Below are 19,598 nucleotides of genomic sequence, written 5' to 3'. Positions count from 1 at the left end.
TTGTTTGTAAACTTCTACCGTTTAATTAATAATTACTTTTAAGAACATGATCAAGTAGGTATATCTATAGTCCTATACAAAGATATCACTGGTAAATTGAAAATAAAGCTTTTGACCAATTAACAGAAAGGAATAATATATGTACAATAGGACCTCCCGTAGGTCGTATACAAGCAAGTGTTTAAAATAGATAATAAATATAAATAATATTTTTATTACCTACTTTATTAAATATAAGCTATATGTAAAATAAAAAGTTAAAAATAAATATACCTAAATGAATTATTTATAATAAACATTGAAATAAAATAATGATGAACGTCATGTAACCGTTTCAAATCTAACATGGACACTTTCGAAAACCCAGACAGAGTTTTAATCATATTATGTATACATAGATGTATATCAGCTCGCTCTAGTCTAGCTCTTCTAGACTCCTTTATGTATTAGCATATACAAAGCTCAAGTCTACATAGAGCAGCGGTCAAAGTGAAGCAATCAGCTGCAGTTGTTGGAACCGGTTCCTAGTTGGGTTCATTTGCAGTCATCTCACTTATTGCTCGCGACCGTAGCAATAGATCAAGTTATATTTCAAATAAAATTGACAAAAATATGTATAGAGTGACTTTCGACCTTTGAAAATTCAAGATTGGTGCTAGAAAAAATACTTTTTGATCATTTAAGAATGAATTATTTAGGCCAGTAGATAAATTTCCACTTTGTAGCTATTTTTGAAGGGGACAAAGAGACGACCCAGACCCTTTATAGGCTGGGATTCTTGTGATCTATCACGCTCACAAATTTAATATGTCCATTAAAAGTTCTTATTATGAAATTAGAATCTTTATTTCTTTATTACAGATATTACAAACGAAAACAAAAAATCAATTAAGGAATAACGAGACCTTTTTAAATATAGCTATATAATAATGAATCTAAATAAATTATAACCTTTATAAATTTATTGAATATTGCTTGTAATCTTTAATTTATTATAATTTTATTAATCATACGTATAGTATCTTACATAATCCTTGTCTTTCCACACTAAAATGAGCTAAAATTTAGATAATTGGATAAAAATATTAAACTTTTCCGGTACATTTTCATCAAATTATCACTCTGGATTAAGTATGAATAATAATCAGTATCAGAGTGATTCATAAATTGAATATTACAATGTTGAAATTGATATTTTTGGTTTTATGGCATTCAAATGCTGTGCAGTGTGTTATAAATTTATATCACAATGGTGTTTAAATATGCTGGAAGTATGGTAAATAAGTAAAGGCTATTTCAACTTGTCTCCGGAGTTTTCTCAAAGCTCGTCTATCCGGACGCATACGGAGTAACAAGATTTGCAGCCTTCCTGCATGTACTTTAACTGTGCACCACGTCTTATTTTAAAATTTAAATCCATTTCTCTATACATTTTACCCGAACAAGAAAGTTTGTAGCTCTTGTCATAATTAAAATTTAGCTCAAGTGTTTAAATAAAGGATTACAACCATTGAGTTACTATTATTACTATATTACAACACGTTAAATTGTGACACTCAATATTAATCTAAGCTTTTTATGTGACATTGTTTCAGCAGATTTCCAAAGTATCGTATGTATAAATAATATTTAGTTGTCGCTTCGATAGATGTTTTATTATTAGATAGAAATACCTAGGTGAAAAAGAATATAATGATTTCAATCAATAATTTGTAAGTATAATACAAATTATAATAATATTATATATAATCTGTATATATAATAGGTACCTAATCGTAGTTTGGCTTAGATTAACATTAAATTTAATTATTCTTAACATGATAGTTTAATAATGAACAATGTAATGGCGGCAAAATTATAATGAGAGATTACGGGGGAGTTAAGCTTAAACTAGTTAGCTATATTAAAGGTTAGAAACAAGAAAATGGTTAAATTTCATTAAATATAATATTAAGTTATAACCAAACCTCTTGCATTGTTTCGACTGCAAATGTCTACGCCTGTCTCTATACATATTCAAATAAAAACTAAAAATGAAATCTCTCATTTTTTACTTCCCGTCTACAACAGATAGGTACAAGACATATGAGATTAACAATAATCAAGTCGACTGCGAAACACAAAAAGTGGAAGTCATTACTATAATAGCATTTCTTACACTTGCTTTTGATTTACAATTTTCGTTCCGCTTATTTAAATCCTAGTACCCAACAATCAGTGTTGTTGGGCTACAAACGAGGTGTGTATCGCATTAGAATCGCGGTCAATTTAACAACAACATTAAGGTAATCGCTGACTGCGATAAAGTATGTACCAACCTACGTTATAAAACAGGGCATTAATTGGAAATTGAATTTTTATTTCGAACTTTAACAGCGCTTCTACGAAGAACTATTTCGGGTGTACCTAATGGTCGCAAATCTTAACAATGTTATATTTTTTAACCTTCATGGCCACTTTAATATAGATTTTTTAATATTTATTACAATAAAATCTTACTGAATAAACAGTACAGTTATTTGAAGGAATTTAGGGAATGTGTTGCGTCGAAAGGGTAGCCAATTAATCTAGCGGAAGCTACGGTGTACTAATGAACTCCTAGTTAGGTGGACTGGTAAAATTCCAATTCAGCCAACTGGTCGGCGATTGACCTTAGGATACAGCTCATTGTACACCCATACATCTGTGGCTAAAAGAAATCGAGTGATGTCTAGACACTAGACATGCAGTCATCGCTATATATGGGTAAGAGATAACGTCGCACATTACTATCAATTTACGTGTCTGAAACTATTAATTTTGTTTAGTAATCAGAATTCTCAGAACGTCCGCGTCGCTTATCGATCATAAAGGAAATGTTAAACTAGGTATATTGCTAATGATACACATAATTTAAATGACGGTCTTGGAATGATAAAATAAAATAGAGGCTAACAAAAAATTGAATGATACCTAATCTGAAGTAGAATAATCATATTTAATACAAGGAATTTTAACTTTTGTCTTTTATATCTTAGATATGGATCTGAGTTCTGATTGTAAATGAGTCATCATTATACGAGTATTAGGTACTTATTTAGTCTATTTTTCTAAATTGCTCGTCAATATACATATTATAAGTGAGAACCAAGGATAATGAAAGGTAACTAAACCACAAAATTGAGGATTAATTATAATTATTCATTAGAACAATTAGTAGGTTTTTGTGAGAGTAGGTATAGCATAGGTCCTTAAATTGTTTTAAATAACATTTTTTATTTTTTGTTATCATATCTGAATATATTTTCCTTATTGTAAATAAATAAGTTTTGTTTAATATAGTTTTGAACACAACAAGTCAATGAAACGTTTAAGGGCTGATTTTTCAATGCTTGGATAAAACTTATTCGTCGAATAATGTATAAAACTACCATTTTAAAAACGTATTCTAATTGCCCGTATTTGACAGTTTACGTGACATATTAATATTATCGTGTAATACTTTATTGGACGGATAAGTTTTATCCAAGCATTGAAAAATCGGCCCTAAAACATACATACTTAATTATAATTTAATTATTTACTTAATGATTTTTTCTTATCAGAATGTTAATTGACATTGTCATTTCGTATCATTTGTTTAGTCTACAAAATTAATAAAAAAAAAATGTTCTTATTGTCATAAATAGCAATGATGTAATTGCATTAGAATATTGTGATAAACTAGAGATAAAAATAATGGAAAGTAATTATGTACCTAGTGAACATTCTTTAAAATGGGTATCTTATCTTTAAATTTTATTTTTAGAATGATTGAGACAGGTACATTACCCTGCATGATAGTTAAGTGTTCTCTTAGGCTTGCTATTCATATTTCATGGAAGGAAAAGAAGAAAAATGGAACTTTTCTTAAAAAATACTACACTACATTAGGTCTCCAAGGGATGTATGAAATTCAAAGATGAATTTGCTTTTAAAATAAATAAATAAATATTTCGGGACTATTTTCACACACGGCACGATCTGATCCCATACTAAGCTTTCACTTGTGTAATGGAAACCAGATGGCTGATAAACATGCACATATAATTTTAAATAAATACTTATATAGATAATTAACACCCAGACACAGAGCAAACATCTATGTTCTATTTTATAACCGAATAATTAATAATTTTATTGTGAAAAGATTAATGTGTACTTACTGAATACTCCAAGGGATGTATGAAATTCAAAGATGAATTTGCTTTTAAAATAAAACTTACGTACTTATAGAGTACAGCACTACAAAATGGTACCTGTATAACTTCGTTTCATATCGAGGTTACATCGATCGATGAGCGTACTTTGTAGCATGCGTAAATGTCATAGTGCCTGTCACATATGGGCAGCTTTCAAGAAATGATGTCCGGGCTCTGCGTCTAGACGACACGCTCCGTCGCCTGAGAAAAATGTTCCTCATAGCGGGATTGAATCAATAGGAATTGTACGGAAACAGCGCGAACGACCCTGTTTCGTGTGTCAAGAGGTCGTTCACTGGTATTGTTTGTGTTTATGTGGCAAGCTATGTTCAGTTCCGTGAAATACGTCGGAAATATATACAGAATTTTTGCGCTTTACATTTCGTTAATTGTCTTAATCATTGAATTTTGCTTTTCCTAGATAACTGAGTCTGACTATGTAGCATTTCATTACAACTGGCAATGATTGATCAAGTTGTCACAAAAATATGCAATTTATAAGGGTACCTAGTAGTGGTTTTGGTAAAGACATAATATGTGAATTAATAAAAGGTGTAGTTATATATAAGTATAAGTTATATTTAAGTATTTCAAAATAATCAAATATTATGTAATTTAAGTATGGTTGTATATACAGATTTGAGATTTGTAAAGCGAGGCTTTATAGTTTTCACTGACATTGATTATCCCATGAGTTGTTTTCGGAGAGTCGGGATGGAAAATAGAAGAAAGTTGTGTTTTTCGTTACATGTCATGGTAACCTTTTTAAATATTCTAAAATTGTTTTTGTTTTGTTGTTGTATTGATTGCATGTTGATACTTGATAGTTGATACATGTACCTATCGTATCTGTAGAAGTCATTTTAAATTTGAATTAGGTAGGTAGTAGGTACGTAGCTACGCTGATGAACTTTATGTACATTATAGAAGTTCATAAAATAAGTAAAAGAAAACAATACAATAAATAAACATGGTTTACACAAGCATTAATTAAATCTTTATTTTAAGATAATCCAAACCTAAAACTATGCGTACCTATATACCTAGGTACGCGAAGGAAGTCTGAGCATGTAATAATTTTTATGACTTTAGAATAAAAAATGTTTACAAAAAATGCAATATAACATTATGAATATTTCAGTTATGGAGTCTATAGCCATATTATGGTTAATTAATATTGTACATATATCAAATTTGCACATGTCTACGAATTTGTTGGCGCCGCGGTTAGCTCAAAACAATACTTAGTCTAGGTCAAAGACCTTAAAAGATTTATAATGCATATTATGAATACAGAGTTAAATAAACGTTTAACACTGATAGTCAATTAAATTTCAATAATTATTGAAGTTGTTTAATTGTTTATGTTAATTGTGAATTGACGGACAACGCTCTTACAAGTGTGCGTAATGTTTGTTGTAAAATTGAATTTATTTTTTTAAACAATGGTAAAATTAAAGCACTAAAATAATTGAATTTTTTGCATATTTTCAATAATTTATTTCCACCAGACATTATTTTATTACCATAAATACAAACAAACCAACTACGAAACTACTACATAAGTCCTCTTATGTAGTAGTTAAAAGTAAAAAGTTGTTATCGCTCCGGGAATGACATGACAATGAGGCCAATTAGCCACATTTAACTTCAGTTGCAATGCGTTAAGTAATAAATTGAGAAATTGTATTTTTATGTCTCTTTTTTAGTAGCACATAAACGAGACTATTATTTATGTGTCGAAATAACACAAGATTAACGATTCTTTACATAACATCGTGATTCCGATCAGGTGTAGGTGGATTTGGCCTTAATGAGTAGACATGCCTACAACGTTTGTCAATGTTTACCCAGACACGTTGAAGTGTTCTACAAACGAACCATATCAAGTGTTATCACTCCAGATAACGCGTTATTGACGCACCAGATACCTAGGTATAGTACCGCACGTCTACGAATATTCGCGATGTTTGGAAACGTGTGATTAAATCGTCATGTCGCATTAAACTGTTTACAATTTTCAAACAGGAAATACGTCATAGGATATTGACAACTCAAAGGTGTTATTTCACAATTTCCTGTAGGAACGCGGGTTTTAAATGTCGTGTTGGTAAATAAGCGAAGACGGCATTGGAAATTTTATGGAAAGTGGTTTCAACATATTATTAAGTCGTTCATAGATGTTATTACAAAATTGGTGCGGTTTTATAATCTGACTCCTTTTTTCAGAATTCCTCCTTTTACATAACCAATATGAATAATAACATATCAATGGCTAATTTTTCAGCGAATGACACAATGACACAATAAGTATTAGACTCATTTTTTAATTTTAGGAAACTCTACCGAATTGGATTAAGTTTATGATGCATTAGCGATGAATATTCCAAAATACGTAATCTTTTATTTAAATAGAAAGTTTGAGTTATACCTACTAGAAATTAGAATGGCACAAGGAAAATTATTTTAAATAGGTCAAAGCCACATCAAGCAATATACTTACTTACTCAATTGATTTACAATCAAATGATGTTTTACAAGATGACGGCATTAGTTCGTAACTTCCGAATTTCGCCACGCCACTACACGCATCATTCATGTAAACACCATACAAATGTCGTGCAATTTGTATTCATTAAAAAAACACCATAATATGATATGAAATTAATATTTAAAATCTAACAGGCAATCTCAACTCAAATATTAGTTTTCCGTAGTAATAACTCAACCAAGAATAATGTGTACCTACCTTTGATTTTTTATTAAGAAAGTAAGTACTTTGCACTCATATTATGCACTTAAAATTTTTTATGTTTGTGTATTCGAGTCAGACTAAGAATAATAATCGTCTGGCGTTTCAAAAATGTAGACAATCTAGAAAGTCGTTTATCCAAGGTTGCTTTATGCATGAAGTAAAGTGCTGATTGCAAATATCTCAGACGTCATTAATTTGTAAATCTCGTGCATATTATGTTCCAAATATAATCTTCTTTTCATTAAAATTGGAAGGAAATTGCATAAGCAAAAGAAAACATCATTAGTATTATTTATCAAATAAATATTAAATAACACTATTATCACAAATCGATATAACTCTATCAATCAGGATTCAGGTCATTAATGCATAAATATAAGATAAATGTTAAAAAAATCGAATGATAAGTGACACCGCAAAACTTCATACACTCTTTTCTAGCATTGTTTGCTCTCAATAGGATTAAAGATCATTAGAACGATTGCTTCCTTATTTACATTGAAGACTGGAGAGACAGGTGATCGGGTAAACACCGGGCGGTGCGGTGCAGAGACGGCTCTCGGTGACTCATGGCTGTCTGCTATTGTTTAGCTTTGCGGCGCGTCGCGCACAACATTGAGCCTGTTTTCATATAAACTGGGCTTATAATAGTTGTGGTATGTGGCACAGATATAAGTATCCTTGCTCATTCATGACTTCATTGATATAATATTATAACAATTCAATATCGATAACGCAGCATTAATAATTTTTATTTACTTATTTGATTTAATAAAAATAGTCATCATGAGTATCATCATCACCATCATCATGACATGTGTTAAACGGGAGATGTGAATATTTGTGGCAGTTTGATAAAATATGTCTTCCTTGAGGGTTACATGCTTTTAATACCTACGTTGCATCATAATATCTTTGAACTTTTTAAGGATGAAATAGGATAAAATTTGAATTAAGGAAACATAGAGAGCTGCAAAAATTTACCTCTCCAAAAATTTTATATTTGATATTTTAATATTTGATCAATGTACTGCCTCGGTTCATTTTAATTGAGGCAAATTTTGGCTTGTATCCATAGATTATCGTTACATACAATGTGAAAAGTTCCCAGCATAGCGGAGCGAAGTAGGCCCGCGCCCTCTCGCCGACCTTGTCTCGACACGGATTTATTCGTGGTACGTGCGTCACACCGATCCGCGGGAATCAATTGCCGCGAGTTTCGCGCGAGTTGCAGTCGAGTTATGCGACTTTGCTTTATGCAACCATGGGTTATGTGCTCGATTTTTTTTTCGCATCCGTTTGTAATATTTTTGGAATTCTGGTGTAGGCCTAAGGGATATAGAGGTGACAAGAAAAGTATTTAATGTTCAATGGTACCTATTATATAATCAAAGTTAACACTCTGTACCCAAAGTAAATATAATTAAATACCTACCTATTTCATTTAGTCATAGATTAAAAATTAAATAAAATTAAAAGCAATTTATTTATAAATAAAGAAAAGTTATGCCTATTTAGCAACTAGAATATCTTAATATTCTAATAAGTAATAACTAATAAATAATGTTACAAAATGAAATAGGTACTTAAATAATTTGATATGTGTAGACAGAAAAGGAAACCTACCTGACTACGATTATAGACTCCACATACTAATAAATTTATTAAAATAATAAAACAATACCTACAATAAAAATTGTTTTATTTTATCAATCGTAAAGATAAATAACATCGCAATACAGCGCGTTATGAATAAACAAAAGATATAAAACACAGTGCGAAGGTCTTAAAGTTACACGATTTTATAATGGGTCTTACGACACATGGTAGCTGCCAGACGTCTAGACGGTCCGTCGCGTCAGAAGGCTCTTCAGGAAGGCCGCCGAAAAACCCCCGACCCCCCCCCCCCCCTCACCTCTCCTCCCCCTACCGCCAGCCGCGCCCATTTGCCCCCTACTATGATTACGCAATCGACGCACCTAACTTGCACTAAATTAAGGGTAGACAGGACAATTCGGTTGCATAGAAACTAATTTCCAAATGCAAATTGAAGAATAAATTTAACTCATAGGATTCATAATAATAATTTGTATGAATAAAAACCTTATAGAACAACATCTAATCATGATAAACTCGTCGATGAGAAAAAATACAACGCATGTTCCTAAAACCAATTTATTTAAAACCCAAGTGTTCCCCGTGGCTAACTGGATTGATCTTCAAATTGGCCTTGCTCAAGCTGTTAAGCCAAAACTAAAATAAGGAAAACATTTTGTTCGTAGAGAAACTTGAGAGAACTTTTGTACCGCATTTAAAATTCTTCATGTTTCCATGGAAGGGGATAAATCTCAGTACATCTATTATAATTATTTTCTAGCTTTAAATGTCTATTTTGGGTCCATCTTTGAATTATTTCGTTGAAATGAGAAACTGCAGTAGAAAGAGTTCACAAACTAAACGAGATTCTGGTGCATATTGCATGTATTTATGAAAACATAATTAAAGTGTAGTATGTCCGTCCGTAGCGCATATTACAGTAAATGCACGCCGGGGTGTCGCTCGTACTGAACGAGATTATGGGTGCGCTTGCAGCGTCAATGCACGGATTATTCCAGAGTGCATTGATGTATGGGTATGTTAGCCTTTCGAACATTTTTAAAATCAAGTAGGAAGTTATAAACGGACTTTTTATATCGTAAAACACAGACGTATTTTTATTTTCCAGAATAAATATCATATATTATATATTATATCGAATCAAAATGGATTTTAAATAAAATAAATTAAAGCAACACGAAACAGGGTTATTATTCATTTTATACCTAATAATAATTTATTCCAGAACAAAACAATCCATTTATGAAATTCCCACTCACCAGATTTACGTTTACTACGAGTTGATTAATAAATCTGAATTTATATTATTAATTTATAAATTTCATGGTAATTCTGGAAGTTTAAAAAATGAATGACAACCTCTGCAAATAATTTTAAATAAAAATTTATAAAATAATTTTTGGACCCATTCCGAAGGTTCTAGATCGAACAAGCGAGTGCATTCAATGCATCTCACTGGAAGGAATCGCATGATATCTACCCCTGCATAATGTTCTTGCATATAAATGCTTTTAATTTTTTCCTTATTTTTTTGTATTTTTAGCAAATAAATTTTTCAACTTGAATTTATAAGGATGTTTTTTAAATTCAACTTATCTTACTTATTATACTTACATATACTTATGCTAAAGTCATATGTATACTAATAAGCAAAAAAGATGCCAAATTTAATTCTACCTATAAATGTTAATTACAAAAAATAGAACATAATGCATGTCCACTATCCATATCGTTCATAGCGATAAAAACTAACAAGGAAGTCCGGTGGCGAACCGGTAAGATAGAAGTCCTGTTGGGTCACTGTCGCGTTAAAATTTGCGGTGAGAGACCGGATGACGACTACAACGCCCGTGTATCCAGATCACGCTATGGTCACCATGTTTTCCTTTAAATGACGCTGAAATGAGACTAGGCCGATAGTTTGGTTTTCCGTAACGGCAAGATACAACAGGCTGCGGAATTTTTTACACTATCTGTATTGTACTGTGTAGATAAATAGCTCCCCTGTTTAAATTTATTGGTAATGAGTTTAACATTTAAGTCTAAGTAAGTTAGCCTCTAAAGAAACTATTTTTCTTAAGATCTTTTGATAGATTGGAAAAAATACTAATCCATTAAATAAAATAAAAATAAAATTTATAAAGTAAATATCTGGATTCATAACCTACAGTCGAAGTCGATTTAATTAAGCTCATAACTGTTTTTACCTTCCAATATTATTTGTGCTTAAAATGCAACAGCAAAAGGTTTTTAAACACGAAAACAAGTGATAAAAGCAACTTTCGCTTGTACAATTTTTAAAGACTATAGGTACATAGGACTTTAAAAATTGTATTATTTTTACCAGGCGTTAATAGCTTAAATATGTTACTACACAAATTTAGTGCAAGGTACCTACTCAACCCAATAAGACTTACCGTGTTAACCTTTTAATTAAAAATACGATTTTTATTGTGTATCTAACCATAGGGATTAATGTAATGTCGGATTTTTAAGCTAAGTATACTTAATCATTCGATCGATTTACAAATACTTTACTTTACTCGTAATTTAATAGCACTCCTTATTAAAAAATACACAATCATCCCAAACTATACCACCAACCATTATTAATGAACCATTATTTCATGATTTAAAAAACAGATAATCGTCTCATTTCTTTCGTCATCATGGTCGCTATACGAAATACGTAGGTACCTATGTAATACATAACTGTTTCGTGTCACTTGATATTCGCAGCCGTCTGGATTTTTTGACTAGGGAGAGTTTTAACGGTGAACATTAATTAACCTTCTGATTAAAATGCAAATAGCACTGTATGTTATTTTTGGTGTGAATATAAGTTTCAATTTGCGAAAGCGCAAGTCAAAGAGAGCTCAGTTAAAATTAGCAATAAGTGGTTAAGTTTGTTTATAATACTTTTTTATGTATATAGACCATAGAGATAATATTACTACGTATGGAGGAGACACCACGAACAAAATCTGTGCGCCAATTTTTTTGCTCTAACTAAGTTTTAAAAATAATTATCTAGTTAGGTACTTACTGATGAAAGTTATTCCTTTGCACTTTTCCGTATTATTTGTATTATTTGTGCAATATCACACACGAAGGCATATTTGATGCGTTTCACTTTAAAACAAATAAAAAATGAGCGTGCAGTTAAGCCATATGACTTATGGTGAGCGGGACATAAGTGATGTAGGCGGTGTCGTCTCCATATGTGTATCTCAATGATATAGACAGGTCCATTAAATTATTAATAAAAATTATTAATAATTATAAATTTCATAAATTTTCATTATAGTAAAATAAGTAAACTTTTCAGTTTTAGTTGTATACTTAGTATATTATTATTAGTCTGTGGTTTTAGGTTATTCCTTTGTAGGCAATTATAACGAAAGAAGTTTTCTGTAACTAGGTCTTTTGTCTATTGTCTTTCTAACAAATTTAAGTAGATATTGGAATGGACTTCCTATTTGTCCTACAGTCTAACTTAAGATGTGGATTTGATATGCACGACATGAAAAATTTATTTTTATTTCCAAACAATATTTAAGTACTCTTTTGTTAAGAAAACTTCTAAATAAACTGTTATTTCAACAATAAACAAAGAAAACCCAGTTCCAAATATTAATTAAAACCCCACAAAAGCACTTTGACAAAGCTTATTCTGTATACAATTACGGCGAATTACAATACACAAAAGAAATAAGGAAACTTTGGACCTTAATTTTGCGTTTTTGCGCAGTTAACACAAAGTACGGTACGTTTGTTGTCGGATAATTTACTTCAATTATCCATGCAATTATTTAGTTTTAAATATGTAGGTGTTTGCGGTCGTCAGGTACAAAGAGTCGTTTCTTTCGGTGCGGTGGCCGATGTCGGCAGACACCTTCATGTGTCCTTTAGTGAATCAGCATTTCAACTTGTTGATCACAATGGAAAGTTGTTGACGAAGTGCCGACTCAGACACGGCAAGGTGATCGTATAAATTGGTTTTTCTGTGGTTCAGTGAAACCACAGAGTGAAACCTATGTGTCTGGTTGCAACGATTATGTAATGTGCTCATTAAAAGTCATTATATTGCAAGATTATGGTTATGTGTTGCTATGTTAACAATTAACGAACATTAACAGATGAAGGATACTTACGATAATTATAGAAGATATACCTACATATTACCGATTTATTGAAAACTGTTCCACTTGTAACCTGATTTCAGTGCTACGTTACTTTGATCTATATCTATCATACTAAAAATTTGAAATTAAGAAACATTATAAAAGCTACCCTGAAATTAGAATAGAGGCGCAAAATCATAGAGTAAAATAATCGATTATAGGATTAAGATTTCTATGAAAAGTATGTCTCTTTGTAATGCGAAAAATTTTTATTTACTGCACATATTCTTACTTCAGTTACGTGGTGTCATATTATATATTATATGAACGATTGTTTAATTTAAGGATTTTTCAATCCTTGGTTAAAACTTATTCATCGAACAACGTATTAAACTACCATTTCAAAAATGTATTCTAAGGGCGTATTCAGAAAGAAAGCTTGAAACTTATAAGCGCTTATCGGCGCTTACCGACGCTTGTCAGCGCTGGTAACCCGCGCAAGAAAATGTATGAACAAGCGCCGATAAGCGCTGATCGGCGCCGACAAGTTCCGACAAGCTTCAGCAACAAACGCTTGTCAGCGTTGGGCGCTGCCATTTAAAATTTATTTTGATCTGCTTCAACCTGCTTCCTTTGTGTAGAACGAACCAGCGTTGACAAGCGCCGACAAGCGCCGATAAGCGCTTATAAGTTTCAAGCTTTCTTTCTGAATACGCCCTAATTGTCCGTATGACAGTTTACATGTGACATTTAAAAATGTTCGTGTAATACTTTAATTATTGGACGGATAAATTTTAGCCAAGGATTGAAAAATCGGCCCTTAATGATTGACATTGACATGTTAACTACTTGCTGGAAGCTGACTGATGAACTTATTCAACCATAAGTTCAGTGTGAGTTTAGAGGTATACATGTCATTTTGAATTTGGTTATTGCACTATTTTGTATTAAAAAAGGTTTTGTCAATTGCCGCCCTACTAATAAAAAAGACGCCACTTCCCATACTAAATCTGGCATTGTATGTATCGTAATACCTACTCGAGATCCCATAATTAATTCACAATATTCGAACATGATTATTATAATGTTATTTTGCATGACTCTACATACATTACGAGGGACAATCATTTCGGAGATGCTGAATTTAAAATTTATATATTTTGCACTCAATACAAAATATTTTTAGTCGAACAAATGTTTAACATAAGAATATTGGAAAAACATACACATGTTAACAAAAATTATAATATGACAGTGACCCGTTATCCTTGCAGTCACATTCAACTGAAAAGGTGATTGTTATTCTTAAAAATTCAATTTATAATTCAGTATCTGTAGACATTTTCATGTAATTATAACTATTATAGATTGTATGTTACTTATTTATATATTAATATTCTCTTTAATTATCTACTTATTAATCTTTTACATAATCCTTGTAAGATTTCTATAACTTTACTTTTGAGATACATGAATAATTTACAAAATTTAACGTTATTATTTTTATACTTACTCAAAGAGGAATAAAAATATAAGAATAATAATAATCGTTGGATATCATTCAAAATCACTTTGAGATTTTTGCTCTAATACTTCCTAAGTGGCGCCTGCTAGTCGCAATCTCACATAGAAACGAATTTTAGATAGAAGATAACTATATTAATTTCCAAAAATTTACACAATAGGTTTTAATAACTTTTTGTTTATCGTGTATAATGAAATATGTGTAATTGTGTAATTAATAAAAAACAAAAAGGTTAATGTATAATGTCATAAATTCAAATATATTTCAAAATCTTTTGCGTAATTATTAATGTATAAATATTCTTATCATCCCATCAATTTTTGGAATCTGACTTAATTCAAATTCAACTTAAAACAAAGTATTTTTCATTTAACTCTACCTACAATATGTTTCCATATGATTTCGTTGTATGCAGTTATTTAATCTATTTTGCCTAACCAATATAAACCATACTAATTCGGCCGTTATATAAGAATTTTCATCAAGTTCATGTAAATCGATGATGCTAGCTGTCCAGTATTACACCGAGGTATCACGTCCACGCCCACATAGGTCGCCGCGAGGTCAGAGCGGGCGGCGCAAGGGCGATGCATGCCCTTGCCGACAGACGGTAGATGCACCCTGCAGTCTGCTAACAGTTTAGACCTACTCTTGTGGTTGCAACCTAATTTATTAGGGACTAAGATTTCATTCTTACGAGTAAGTATTGAGCAATGAATTTGTGGCATTGTTTTAGTAATTTAGTTCATAAGTGTGCGAACTTAGAAGGCTCTATCAACAATGAAAATATCTCATCAAGTGTACAAATAACGTTCTTTCAAAAATAAAATAAATATTTATTTTATTTAAACTCTATTATTGGAAATGGAAAATAGTGTAATGAATACATTCCAGATTAGGTAAGAATTTTTAAACTTTAATCGATGGCCCATTTAATTTTTCCAAAATAGGGATTTCCTATATTTAAATCAACAGTTATTACAAATTATTATAATATGTCACTGAACTATACAAAAATCCATGTTTAAACAAACATATAAGTAAAGTAGTTACATTTTTTCATTTTTCGAAAAACAAAACAAAAAACAATATTTACATTCTCAGAATATACAAAGCTTGGCAGGTAAATATTATAGCAGAAAGTTTCATTATTGTTAATTTCAGAGGTGGTGTAAATCTGCACATTAGCTACTATTATGTATTCTGGGCCTATATGCTTCCGCTACATCTAATAGACCCTCTAGGCTCTACGAGCAAATACGTAACTGACTAACATTTTACGTATGATACCTACGTATCCTCTAAGTACATACGTATCACTTCTAGCTACCAGCATGTAATGATATTATTGGATACCAGAATATTTTATTTTATTGCATCATCAAATATATAATTTAAACAGTATTTGAAATTAAATATAACACTTTTCAAAAATTATAAAGCTTGAATATCTGGCGCAATGATGCAATTGAAGTTTGTTCTTTATTCAGGCGTCGTCGCAGTGCAACCAATGTCGCTTTGGTATAAGGCCTCCATAAACGTTTAATTTCGCATTCATGTCTGCCAGACCGGATAAATTTATCGCTTCATGCATTTTGGACAGTGTGCAGACCGTAGATACAAATGCGGGCAGATTTGTTAAGAAATCCTTTATCAGAACATCACAATACAAAAAAATATCAATTTCTACCTACATTAAAGACAGACGAACTATAAACGAATTTAGCTAAAACGTGCGTGTAGTATAGAGACATAAGATAATTTTACAAATGAAAATCCCATAGCTTTGGTTATTTTAATTTCAAATTTGCCTTGCAAATAAAATACCTATTTTTTAGGATAAATTTATTATACCTACTTAACTACCAATTGATAAATCGGCAATTTGTGAAAATATACATCATACCTATTTAAGTTGTTTAGGTAATTAAGATAACAGTTTACTGACTAAAGAATAGATAAATAGCGGTGTGAAAACATTATTGTCTGTAGGTACTTAGTGCTTTTTTAAGCAGCTCGTTATAATTAAGATAATCTAGTATTTATATTATAATAAGGGCTGATTTTTCAATCCTTGGTTAAAACTTAAAGCTATTGTATGGCATGCCTTCAAGCCACACCTCCGCCCGTCGGAGTGGGGAGTGTGAGGTTTTTTCGTTACGGAATTTCTCGATTCGGTCCCCGCGCTCAAGGCCCGCGATAGAAGCTATGCAATAGCTTAAAAAAAGTTAAAAAGTTTTAAATTAAAATCGATTAAAGGAAAGAACCATTTATATTATTTTTTGCACATTTAATAAATAATTAAAAAACCTAGTGTATTCTGCTGTTTGGTGTCAACGTCTGCTTGAACCCTCTCAAATATAATACACAATAAGCTATAACACTTTTGTATGCGCCCGCGCACAATACCTATTCACATTTATCGTGAAGTGTTGTATATCGGTAATCGGCCGCCGGTCGCTCACCCTTTATTATAAATTCATCATAACGATTCATTTTATAGAGGACGAGTCAATTTTTGGACTTTAGGTGTCAGTTACAAAAAAAAAATCCACTCACATACAATATTACTAAAATCCATATGTTAATGTTTCATTTAAGGAGAGGATCAAAATCTTGCACAGATACAAGATGATGATGATTATTTTTTTTGTTTTTTTATCATCTTAAATCTTACTATCTACATGTTATCAAATCAAAGATAAATTATTCATATCACATTCTTGAAGACCATTCCAAGAAAGGCGTTTACAAGGTATGTGATGTAATATATTATGCTATATTCATATATAAAATGATAGTTTATTAAAATAGTATAAAATTAGGAAATCGATATTTATACATTTTTCTGTAACTCATTGAACAAATTACTAATATCGGATTTTAATTGTTCAGCAGGATCTTCCAACGAGAAAAATGCATCAATATTTTCTTTGGAAACAATTTTTATGAAGGCACTTAGTGTATCCCTTTTTTTATCCAGTTCATGTTTAATGTCTTCTTGAACAGGCTCAAAGTTTTTCATGTCCATTTCGCGTTGTAACATTGCATTTATCCTTTCTTCCACATCATGGAATATATTTGTAATATCGCTTATAGCTTGACTACGAATTTGTTCCTTTTTAGATTCAATAACAATATCTAATAAAGAACCAACTTCATTCTGAGAATTTATGACATCGTCCGCAGAAGGTACAATCATCCGGGAAACTCTGGTAATTGCTGGAATGAAAAAAAAATTCATCTTTTAAAAAAATTACACGAAACTAGATTTAAACTTCATATGTTATATACATAGCTCCATAACTCCATGTTCGTGTTCAAAATATTGAGACCTGAAACTATTTTATAACCCATCCTTAGAAATTGAGAAACGGTAAGTATAAGATTTTTTACATCAATAATATGTTTTCGTAGCATTTTAAATGTAAGTAACGGAGAAATACTAGGGCATTTTCTCGAATTTTCTATAGAATGCAACGTTCCTACCTTATGTTAAAGTACTTGTAGCATTTTGTAGTCCCTTGCAATCAGGCTTTGTAGTTGGTAAATATTTTACACCAATACCTACGTTCTTTTTTTTAATGCAATAGATACTTTCTAATACATTGTATCTATATAACATCAAGCGCAAGTGATGTTTAATAAAATTTAAAAACGGTGAATGCCCGATGTTCTTTTACAAGTGAATGCTCTGATCTATCAGCTCTCTTGTAAACGAAAAAGAAAATTGAGTATTGAAAAATATACGCAAACGACCGCGACGTTATGAGTAAGTATGACCCAAAGAATTTAAAATCTAAGTTTTGTTTCAAGCTAAATCAGCAAAAACTTACAGATTTCAGAACAGCTTATACAGTGTTGTTTGTATTTATCCACAGCAAGTTCCAATTCCATTAATTGAGCATCCATCATCGAGACGGTTTTTTTTATATCATAAATTTTCTTCTCAGAATTTTGACTCACAAGTTCTTTGTAAGTGCGATAATCGTCTTGTAAAAGTAGTGTTTTATACATTGTCGGTCCATATGCCTTTAATGCTGCCTCTTTAATTTTTTGTTCCATATCTTGAATATCAGTGTCGTAGGCCTCACTTACATTTTTTATAATCGTAATCAGCTCTGGTTTTAGCTTCTCGACGTAATCCTCCATTTCTAATGTAGATTTTTCTTTAATTTTTTTGGGAGTGCCACAATATAGATTCTCGTCAATACTCCTCTTTGATATTTTATGACCTAAAATATAATAAATATAATATAATCGAACAGTTATTCACACCTGTCTTTTCACTTCACGTTAGTAAACTTAGAAGTTATACCTAACATTATAAATTTGCAACCTACTTACCACAATTTTCTTTACAGAGACTTTTATACAGGTTATACTTTTTTGATAAGGATTCATAACGTTTCTTCTGGTTATTGATTTGATTATATACTGCTTCTTGTTCATTCAGAAGGTTACTTAACTTTGATACCCTTGGCTCAATGAGCTTATGATTCTTAGATATATCTTCGATTAGTTCTTTTAAGTGTTTCGGTCGATCACTAAACCATTCCTCGAATCCATCAATTCTTTCCATCTTACTGTCATGCGCATCTTTTCCAAATGTGTAATACGACGCGTTAATACTTTTGTTGAGATTTAACTGGTCATACATGTAATTTACAATCGCTTCAACATCATTTTTTCTAAACAAACTTTCATTACATGGCTGTTGATTTGGTGTTTCTAAAATGTGATGTGCGTAACTAAGTATTATTAATTAATGGAACAAATACATTTTGTATTGTAATTGCTTTGACCATTTGAATTAAGTAGTATTTTTATGTACTTACGTCGAGTAGTAACTTTTGCCGTTGAAGGTTGAATGGTTGTGCTTGAAAGGTTTTCCCAAAAATTATGCTGACCATCGTCCGTTCGATTGTTTGTTAGATCACGTTCAAAATAATCATCCCATCCGTGAATACAAGATACCGCCTATAACATTTATTTCATTAATATATATGTATCTATTTATAGTAAGTATAATTATTAATATAAGAGCATAAATAATAAAACGCCTATTTATATACCTGAAAGGCGAACATAAGAATTATTGAACCAATAGTAGACATTTTCCAACGTATGCGAAATAAAATGTGATTTTTATTCCATTTGGGACCTATTTATACTTTTTTGTTAACTGTTCTATTTATTTGATACGCAAAACATGCGATGAAATAGACAAATATTTAGCGCCAAGTAAGGTATTAGCGATAGTAAAATATCACAGAAATTCTGTTCATGTCAGTTTTCATATCGTTAAAATTTATATGAACTGTATAATTATTATATTAACCAGGTTATACTCGCTC

The 19,598-nt window shown here is 31.1% G+C and overlaps 1 protein-coding gene across 1 annotated transcript; it reads right to left on the bottom strand.

The window, feature by feature from the left end:
- Positions 1 to 16,497: 16,497 nt before the first annotated feature.
- On the bottom strand, positions 16,498 to 19,433 carry LOC123694638. The gene is made up of 5 exons (XM_045640128.1): positions 19,317 to 19,433; positions 19,080 to 19,221; positions 18,589 to 18,972; positions 18,078 to 18,476; positions 16,498 to 17,463 (listed from the first exon to the last, which is right to left on the bottom strand). The coding sequence occupies exons 1-5, from the start codon at positions 19,356 to 19,358 to the stop codon at positions 17,078 to 17,080; spliced, it is 1,353 nt and encodes a 450-aa protein (XP_045496084.1). The 5' UTR covers positions 19,359 to 19,433; the 3' UTR covers positions 16,498 to 17,077.
- Between the last annotated feature and the right edge of the window lie 165 nt (positions 19,434 to 19,598).

This window comes from Colias croceus, chromosome 9, assembly GCF_905220415.1.
Source record: "Colias croceus chromosome 9, ilColCroc2.1".
NCBI classification, from domain to species: Eukaryota; Metazoa; Arthropoda; class Insecta; order Lepidoptera; family Pieridae; genus Colias; species Colias croceus.
The sequence above is the reverse complement of the archived record's forward strand: the minus strand, read 5'-3'. Positions and strand labels throughout refer to the sequence as shown.

Excerpts from the sequence above, each read along its gene's own strand:
- LOC123694638 (XM_045640128.1), bottom strand. The coding sequence starts at position 19,358 with ATGTCTACTATTGGTTCAATAATTCTTATGTTCGCCTTTCAG. Across the intron at positions 19,222-19,316 it reads TTCTTATGTTCGCCTTTCAG|GCGGTATCTTGTATTCACGG; the intron begins GTATATAAATAG and ends TAAATGTTATAG. Across the intron at positions 18,477-18,588 it reads TCTCTGTAAAGAAAATTGTG|GTCATAAAATATCAAAGAGG; the intron begins GTAAGTAGGTTG and ends ATTATATTTTAG.